The sequence below is a fragment of the Anser anser genome (assembly GCF_964211835.1).
Source record: "Anser anser genome assembly, chromosome: 1".
Lineage (NCBI taxonomy): Eukaryota > Metazoa > Chordata > Aves > Anseriformes > Anatidae > Anser > Anser anser.
In genome coordinates, this window is record NC_139720.1 from 215,027,577 (window position 1) to 215,036,867 (window position 9,291).

General features: G+C 70.4%; 1 protein-coding gene and 1 long non-coding RNA gene across 2 annotated transcripts; one reads left to right on the plus strand and one right to left on the minus strand.

Moving 5' to 3' along the window:
* Positions 1 to 1,500: 1,500 nt before the first annotated feature.
* Positions 1,501 to 5,456, plus strand: LAMTOR1 (late endosomal/lysosomal adaptor, MAPK and MTOR activator 1). The gene is made up of 5 exons (XM_083825044.1): positions 1,501 to 1,653; positions 2,275 to 2,420; positions 3,614 to 3,691; positions 4,035 to 4,161; positions 4,887 to 5,456. The coding sequence occupies exons 1-5, from the start codon at positions 1,528 to 1,530 to the stop codon at positions 4,977 to 4,979; spliced, it is 570 nt and encodes a 189-aa protein (XP_083681170.1). The 5' UTR covers positions 1,501 to 1,527; the 3' UTR covers positions 4,980 to 5,456.
* LOC310894762 lies at positions 5,437 to 7,802 on the minus strand. Its single transcript, XR_014580143.1, has 2 exons — positions 7,702 to 7,802; positions 5,437 to 6,684 (listed from the first exon to the last, which is right to left on the minus strand). It is a non-coding gene; the product is annotated as an uncharacterized lncRNA (long non-coding RNA).
* Between the last annotated feature and the right edge of the window lie 1,489 nt (positions 7,803 to 9,291).

Consider the following 9,291-nt stretch of genomic DNA (forward strand, 5'->3'; position numbering starts at 1 on the left):
GTTGGATGCAGGATTTTGGGGATGGACGCTGGGTTTTGGGGGTGGATGCTGGGTTTTGGGGGTGGACGCTGGATTTTGGGGACGGATGTTGGATTTTGGGGGTGGATGCTGGGTTTTGGGGGTGGATGCTGGGTTTTGGGGGATGGATGCTGGGTTTTGGGGGTGGATGTTGGATTTTGGGGGATGGACGCTGGGTTTTGGGGAGGGACGCTGGGTTTTGGGGTTGGATGCAGGATTTTGGGGGTGGACGCTGGGTTTTGGTGGATGGACGCTGGATTTTGGGGTGGACGCTGGATCTGTGGGTCTGTGGGGTCGGACAGCCGGACAGCCGGACGTCGCCCCGTGGTGCGCAGCGGTTCCACCTGCCCCCGGGTCCCCGCGGGGCCACCGGTGCCCAGGGTGTCTGCGCCCACCTCTCCTGGACGCGCCCTGCCCCAAACTGGGGCTGTTTAACCCCAAAACGCGGTGCAGCAGCCCAGCCCCTACCCCCACGTCAGGGCGGGCAGGCCCCCCGGGCTGGGGGGCACCTGGCGCTCCCCGCAGCCCCGCGCCGAGCAGGACCTGGCCACGGGGGGGCCTTGGGGGAGGCTGGGGGGGCTCAGAGGGTTTGGGGGGGCTCAGAGAGTTGGGGGGCTCGGAGAGTTTGGGGGGCTCAGAGGGTTGGGGGTCCCCGAGGACTGGGCCCGACGGGGGGCAGGGCTGGGGCAGCCCCGCAGCGCGCTCCCTGTCCCTGGGGGGGGAGTGGGGGAACTGGGGATACTGGGAGTACTGGTGGTACAGAGAGCAATGGAGGGCACTGGGTGTTACTGGGGTTGCTGGGGGCGCTGGGAGTGCTGGGGGCACTGGGGGTTACTGGGAGCACTGGGGACACCAGGGTAACTGAGGATACTGTGGGCAGCTGGGGATACTGGGGGCACTGGGAGTGCTGGGAGCGCTGGGGGAACTGGGGGCACTGGGGATACTGGGGACAGCTGGGGTTACTGGGGATACCGGGAGCGCTGGGATGGGGGCACTGGGGGTTACTGGGAGCACTGGGGACACTGGGGGCATTGAGACAACTGGGGGCACCAGGGGCACTGGGGATACTGGGGGCACTGGGGATACTGGGGGCACTGGGAGCAGTGGGGGGCACTGGGGGAGCTGGGGATACTGGGAACACTGGGGGCATTGAGAGAACTGGGGGCAATGGGGTAACTGGGAGTACTGGGGCAAAGGGAGAGCTGGGAGCAATGGGGGCACTGGGAGCACTGGGATGGGAGCACTGGGGGCACTGGGAGCACTGGGAGCCCGGTAGCCCCGCCCCCCCGCGCTCCCCCCTCACGAAGCCCCGCCCCCACCCCCGCCGCCACGTGACCGAGCCCTCACGCCCCCTCCCCCCCCCAGCCGGTGGGGGCGGCTCCACCTCCCGCTCTCTGATTGGCTCCCCCTCACGTGACGGCACCGCCCCGAGTCTCGGCGGGGAGGGGAGGGGCTTCCAATTCCCCTCTCCCCATTGGCTCTGCCCGGCCCACGTGACGGCGGGGCGGAATGCTGGGTCACGGGACCGGAAGCGGCGGCAGCAGTGGCGGCGGCGGGCGGGGCGCGGGCGGGCGGGGCCTGCTGCGGCTCGCCATGGGCTGCTGCTACAGCAGCGAGGCCGAGGCCTCCGACCAGGTGCGGGGGGGCCGGGGGGGCACCGGGAAGGGACCGGAGGGCACCGGGGGGGAGGCCGGGGGCCGGCTTCGGGCCCCACCGCCCGCCCCTCACCGGGCCCCGGGGGCTCCGCCCGTGGGTCAGGGCCTGTGGGGGGGGGGTCAGGCCCGAACCGGGCCGCGGGGCCCCCCCCCGGTGCCCCCCCGGTGCTCGCCGCCCCCGCCCCGGTTGGCTTTGGGCCCCCCCGCCCCGGCCCTGTCCCCCACCCCCCGTCACCGCCTTGCCGCCCCCACCCTTGTTCCGGACACCCCCGGGGGCCCGGAGCCGCTGTCCTGTCCGGGGGGGGGGGGGGGGCTGCAGGCCCCCGATCCCGCCCCCCCCGGGGAGGCGCCGGCCGTGCCCGGGGTGCTGCAGGGAGCCGGGGGGGGCCTGGGGGCGCTTTGCTCCGTGCTGAGCCTCTTCACACCCCCCCCCCTTCCAGCCCCGTGGGGAGCCCGGCGTCTGCCGTTCGGCTGTGAGAAGCGAAGGATCGGCGTTAGGGAGCGTGGCCGGTGCCTCACCGGGACCAGGGCACGGCAAAACGCGAGCCGCGGGCTGCCGGAGCTGATCCCCGCTCTTGCCTTCCCCCCTCCCCCCCCCCAGGAAGAAGAGACGAAGCGGCTGCTGGAGCCGGCGGCCAGCCCTCCCAACAAGGCGCTGAATGGAGCGGAGCAGAGCTACCACAGCCTGCCGTCAGCGCGCACCGACGAGCAGGCCATGCTGTCCTCCATCCTCGCCAAAACGGCCATGTAAGCCCCGAGCCGCGCCGCTGCTGCGGCTTGGCTGCCCGGCTCACGGGGCCCAGCGCGGAGGGGGAGCCCCTCGAGCTGCTCCTGCGATGGGATCCTGCGGGGTCAGCTCGCCTGAAGCGAGCCGGCAGTGTGCCCGGGTGGCCCAGAGGGCCGACAGCATCTGGCTTGTGTCAGGAGTAGTGCAGCCAGCAGGAGCAGGGAGGTGCTCGTCCCCCTGGGCTCTGCTCTGGTGAGGCCGCACCTCGAGTGCCGGGTTCAGCTTTGGGCCCCTCGCTACCAGAAGGACATCGAGGCCCTGGAGCGTGTCCAGAGAAGGGCTCCGAAGCTGGCGAGGGGTTGGGAAACTGTGAGGAGGTGCCGGTCCCTTATCTCAGGTGATAGGACACGAGGCAACGCCCTCAGGTTGCGCCAGGGGAGGTTTGGACTGGTCACGAGGAACAATTTCTGGTGCCCAAGCGCTGGGACGGGCAGCCCGGGGCAGTGGGGGCGTCCCCATCCCTGGAGGCGTTGAGGAGCAGCGGGGACGTGGCCTTGTGATGGGACTCGGCCGGCTGGGTGGTTGGACCTGGTGATCGGCAGAGGATCAACAAATGGTTTGGGTTGGAAGGGGCCCTAAGGACCCCCCTGCCCCCAGCCCAGGCTGCCCCCAGCCCCCACACAGCCTGGCATTGAGCTGGGGCACCCCCAGCCCCTCTGGGCAGCCTGGGCCAGGGCCTCAGCGCCCTCAGAGGGAAGAATTTCTTCCCAACGCCTCCCCGAAGCCTCCCCCCTGCCAGGCTCCAGCCGCTGCCCCCCCTCCTGCCTCAGAGGGCTTCTCCAGCCTCACTGATTCAGGGGCCAGGGCTGTGTGCCTTCGCTGGCAGCAGCAAACCCCGCAGCATCTCTTTATTTCCTGGCGTTTACCTGTGGGTTTGCAGCCCGGACAGAGAGAAATCCAGGGGCAGCCCCCGCTGTGGGGCCCGGAGCCCCAGCTCTGCTTGTGGTCTGGGGCCAGCGGTGGGCAAAACGTCCCTTGGCGCTCCCTCGGGGCAGGCAGCTGCTCCTGGCGCGCTTCTGTCTGCGGCTGGCTCAGGAGTTCGGCCCCGTAACGGCCCCGAGCCGTTCCCCTCGCGCCGTGTCCCCGGTGCTGGGGGTGCTGCTGGCACCTGGGGGGGCTTGGGGCGAGCGCTCGCTGTCCCGTGTCTCCGCAGCAACATCATCGACGTGTCGGCGGCGGACTCCCAGGGCATGGAGCAGCATGAGTACATGGACAGGGCCAGGCAGTACAGGTGAGACCCTGCCCCGTGCCCCCGGGGGGGCGGCTGAAGCCCCTCGGGGTGCTCAGCACCGCTCCCCGCCTCCCTCCTGGCGCTGCCGCTGCCGACGGGCGGCAGAGCCCGGTCCTGGGGGCGGCGGCCGCGTGTGCCCCAAACCCTGCTGGCCCCCCCACGAAGGGGGGGCTGGGGGCAGGCAGCGGGCACCTGGATGCGGTTGCTCCCCCTTGAAAGGTGCCCGCGGGGGAGGGAAGGGGGGCGAGCGCCCACCCCAGCCCTGCTCACCATCAACTGCGGGGCTTCAAATCCGCGTGCCGAGGGGGGGGATGTGTGCGTGTGAGCCCCTCGCCGCCCGCAGCACGCGCCTGGCCATGCTGAGCAACAACCTGACGCACTGGAAGAAGCTCCCGCTGCTGCCCTCGCTGACCAACCAGCCCCACCAAGTGCTCGCCAGCGACCCCGTCCCCTTCGCAGACCTGCAGCAGGTGAGGGGGCCGTGGGGAAGCCCCGCTGGTGGGCGCTGGGCGGGCGGCACGGAGCCCTCGGGCGCTGTCCTCCCTCGGGTGGGAGCCGTCCGCGGAGCACGGCGCGGGGTCACGGGGTTGATCCCAGGACATCCAGCAGCCGCCGGGGGCCTGCCGCCTTCTGCACGCGCTGCTGGGGCGTGTTGAGGAAGGAGCGGTGCGGGAGGAAGGCTTCTGGCAGCCCCCGGCTGGCCGAGGAGCTGCCGGAGGTCTGCGGGCTCCTCACAAATCGCCCGAGCCCTCCTCCTTGGGGGGGGAGCAGGAGCCGGGTGGGCGCTGTGCGGGGGCGCGGGTCCTGCCGCAGCTCTCGGGGCCGCCCCTTCTCCGAGGAGAGGCACCCGCGTCCTGCAGGGCCCCGGCCTCCGCGCCCCCCCGGCACCCTGAGGCTGCAGCCCCGCTCGGAGCAGCGCGGCCGTGCCGGGGCTCGTTAGCACCAACAGCTAACGAAGCTCGGTCCCAGCTCCCCCGGCGGCCGTGCGGCTGGTGGCTCCGGGACACCTCCAGCTGGCACCGGCGCCTTGCTGCGCTCCCCGGGAGCTCTGCGGCCGTGCAGACGCCGCTGCCAGCCCCGCAGCTCGCTGCGAGCCGCCCCGTGCCCAGCGGCTCCTGCTGGGGCGGCGGCGGGGCTGGGGCTTCCTTCTCCGTTTTTTTTATTATTATTATTATTTTTCCCCTTCCCCCCCCAGGTGTCCCGGATAGCCGCCTACGCCTTCAGCGCGCTCTCACAGATCCGCGTCGACGCGAAAGAAGAACTGGTTGTACAGTTTGGCATCCCCTGAGCCCGCCCCGCGACAGCACGGCTTCACCGCTTTGGGGCTTTGGTTTGGTTTTTTGGTTTGTTTTTTTTTTTTTCCGTTTTTTCCCCCCCTTTTTTGTCTTTATTTCCTTCCCCGCGGCACCTCGCCTCGACAGAACTTGTACAGACACCCGGTTTCCCACTGATCGCCGCCACCGCCGCGGCCCCCAGGGCTTTGTCCCCGCTGGGTGCGAGTGCGTGGGGGGCGGCGGGGAGGGGGCTGCGTCTCGCCGCAGCCCCGTTGCACCGGGGGGGGCCCACGGCGGGGGTCCTGGTGCTGCTCAGCACCCCGGCCCCGGCCGCTCCCCCCCCCCCCCAGTGGGGGGAGGGTGGGCTGCAGCCGGGCTCCTGCGGGACCCGGTGGCTTCTGGCACCCTTCCCTCATTTTTACATGTTTGGGGGTCTTTTTTTTTTTTAATTATTATTCTTTTGCCACCATAGATAAACACGTTCATCCGGGGCCTGCCTCCTTGTCTGTTCCCTGCGAGCCGCAGGAGAGCCGAGCGCGTGGCGGCGCGGTGCTGAGCCCTGCTGTCCCTGCTGTGCCTGCTGGGCTTTGTGTATATATATATATATATTTTTTTTTCCCTCCTCCACGCCCTGCTGCCGCAGTTCCCCTTCGCCCCCGGCGTGAGGCTGTGCCCTGCCAGCCCCGTGGCGCAGCCGCGGAGGGGAAGCCCTGCCCCACGCGGGCGCGGGACGCTTGGGAGGGGCCGGCTCTGCGTGGGGGCAGCCCCTCCGCCCCCAAAATTTTGGGGTCTCCCCCTTGGAGACAGGGCTGGGGGTGGGGGGAGGCTTCCCCTGCTCCGCGTGGCTGGAGGTGACGACTCGGAGGGGTGGCTGTGCCCCGCCGTGTGTGAGGACGGCCCCTTCCCTTGTGCCCCCGTTTTGGGGTTTGCTCTGCGCCTACACCCTGCCCAGTGCTCCCAGTAGGCAGCACCAGTCCCACTGGGGCTCCTGCCCAGCTGCTGCCCCTTTCTGCCCCCACCCAACCAAGGCTCGGGGCTGGTGGGTGCCGTCCCCGCACCACTGCTGGGGTGGGGGCTGCTGCTCTCGTCCAAATGCCCTCGCAGTCAGTCGCCACCGCTCTGCAGGGGGGGAAGAAAGTGTATTGGGGGCACAAGGGGGGTATTGAGGGGTGGGGGGGCACGGGGGGGGCGATGGCACACCCCTGCAGGTCGCTCTGGGATGCCGTGAGGCCCTGGAGACGTCAGGAGCCTGCTGGGTGCTGCCCCCCTGTTTCAGGGTGAGCCCAGCGCAGCCGCGGTGCTGAGCTCCTCGGGGGCGGGGGGCTGCGGGCCCCGTTCCTGCCTGTGCCCCCTCCCCACCTTGTCCCACCTCATGGCACAGCCGTGCTGGGGCCGGGTGCTGGGCGCTGGGCTGGCTGCATGCGGCCGCCTCGCCGCGCTCCTGCCGGGTGACAGCGCCGAAGGCCGGGGAGCTGAGCCGGGGCGGCAGGGCCAGCACGTAGCGCCCGCAGGCGGGGGGCTCAGCGGGACGGCTGATTTTTTTGGGGGGGGGGGTCCTCAGCCCTATCTGCCCCCCCCCAGGTACCTGTAGCCCTGCTCCTCCTCCATGGGGTTCCCGCGCAGCGTAGGGCGGCGCAGGGCCCCCAGCTTGTCTGCCCCGTCCAGGCGGCACCCGGCGTTCCCGTGCGGGCTCTGCAGCCCCTCCAGCGCGGCCAGCACCTTCCCGGGGGGGGGGCACGGGTCGGGGTCTGTCCCCGCAGCCCCCCAAGGGGGAAGCTGGGAGGTTTTTTCACCCCCCCCCCCCCCCCCAGGCTGCACAGCCCCGCGTGGGCCAGGCGCAGCGCTCAGCTGGGCGAGGGGCTGCCCGCGGGCTGCAGCTCGGGGGGGTGAGGGGGGTGAGGGGGTGCCCCCTGCCCATACCTGTACCCATAGCCCTGTCTGTACCCCTGCCCCTACCCGTAGCCCTGCCCCTGCCCCTACCTGTACTCGTACCCGTACTCCATGCCTGTACCCGTACCTGTACCCATACACATACCCCTTCCCCTGCCCCTACCCGTACCTGTGCCCATACCCCTGCCTGTACCTGTATTTGTACCCGTACCCCATACCTGTACCTGTACCCCTGCCCGTACCTGTACCCATACGCATACCCCTTCCACTGCCTGTACCCATACCCGTCTGTACCCCTGCCCGTACCTGTACCTCTACCCCTTCCTGTGCCCATACTCATGTCCATACCTGTACCCAATACCTGTAACTATACCCATACACTTGTCTGTACCCCTGCCCGTATCCTTGCTTGTACCCATACCCCTGCCCCTAACCGTACCTCTATCTGTACCCATACCCGTACCTGCACCCATACGCATACCCCTTCCCCTGCCTGTACCCATACCCGTACCCTTGCCCGTACCTGTACCCATACAAATACCCCTACTCGTACCCATACCTGTACCCGTACCCCTGCCCGTACCCTTGCTTGTACCCATGCCCCATGCCTGTACCCCTGCCCCTGCCCATACCTGTACCCATACCTGTCTGTACCCCTGCCCGTACCTGTACCTATACCCCTTCCTGCGCCCATACCCCTGACCATACCCGTACCTGTACCCATACCCGTACCCATACCCCTCTCTATACCCATACCCGTACCCGTACCCCTCCCTGTACCCAATACCTGTACCCGTACCCCTTCCCACACCCGTACCCCTTCCCGTACCCCGTACCCCCACCCACCATCCAGGCAGCACAGCGGGTGGAAGGAGAAGTCCAGCGGGGGCGTGAGCTCGGGGGGCGGGGGGGGCACGGCACGGCTGTGGGGACCCCGGCCCGGTACCTGTGGGGCACGGGGGTGGTCGCTGCACCCCACGCCCACCCTACAGTGCCCCCCCCGGAGCTCCCCACCCCGAGGGTCGCCCCTTTGCCCCCCCCTCAGAGCCCACAAGCCCTGTGTCCCCACGCCCCGCCTGGAGCCCGTGCACCCTCACAGCCCCACGGGTGCCCCCCCCCCCCCGGCAGCCCCTGCTCCTGCCCCACGCGTGGCCGTGTACCCCAAGGGACCCCCCCCGGCACCCCCAAATGTCCCCTTGGGACCCCACAAGAGCCCCCCCACGACTCCACGCATAGTCCCTGTGCCCCAAACATGTGTCCCCATGTCCCCCCCGTGCCCCAAATGTCCCCCCACGGCCCCACGCGTGTCCCCGTGCCCCAAATGTCCCCCCATGACTCCACGCGTGTCTCTGTGCCCCAAGCTTGTCCCCCCATGGCCCCACGCGTGTCCCCGTCCCCCCCCCCCGGTGCCCACCGGCGCCCCCCACGCGCGCCCCCTCCCCGCGGCCCCTCCCCGCCCTCCTCCGTCTCCCTGGCAACCGCCCCCGCCCCCCCTCCCGCGCAGCGCTCCCCGCAACTCTCGCGAGACCTTAGCCCCGCTGCGAGACTTGCGATCTCCCCCATCCCCGCGGCGCGCCGCCCGCCCACGTGACGCGGCGCCGGCGGCGGCGGCAGCCAATGGCGGCGCGAGGCGGGGCGGGAGCGGCGGTTTGAATCGGGGAGGCGGTGAGGGGCGGCGGGGCCTAGGGGGCGGGGCCTAGAGGGGCGGGCGGGGCCTGGGGGGGCGGGGCCTATAGGGGCGGGGTGGAGGGGGAGGGGAGGGGGGGCCTCGCTCTGTGCAGCTCCCTGAGGGAGGGGTGGGGAGCTGGGGGTCGGCCTCTGCTCGCAGGTAACCGTGATAGGGCCCGAGGGAACGGCCTCGGGGGGGGCCAGGTGGGACATGAGGAGACGTTTCTGCTCAGAGAGGGCCGTCAGGCGTTGGGACGGGTTGCCCAGGGAGGTGGGGGAGTCCCCGTCCCTGGGGGTGTTCGAGGCAAGGTTGGACGTGGTGCTTGGGGACATGGTTTGGTGGGTGACATTGGTGGTAGGGGGTGGTTGGGCCAGGTGGTCCTGGGGGGCTTTAACAACCCTCACATGGCTCCGGGTTACAAGCCCGTGGGCCAGGTGGGATCCCACAGAAGCGCTGGGGGAGCTGCGAGCGTCCCCGCAGGGCCGCACTCCGTCGTCCTGGCCCGACTGGGGCAGGCGGGACAGGCCCCCGAGGGCTGGGGGGAAGCAGAAGCCGGGCCTGCCCTCGGGAAGGGCCAGAAGGCCCCAGGGGCTCCAGGCGGCCGCCTCGCCTCCGTCCCAGCGCAGGAAGGAGGCGGCAATCGGGAGGAGGAGAAACCGGCCTGGGTTCACCCAGGGGAACCCACCCCGAGCAGCCCCCCAAGCTGCTCTGATAAAGTCCTGGGCCCGGTGTTGGGGGAGCCGTGGGTGCCGTGCTGCTGGGCGCAG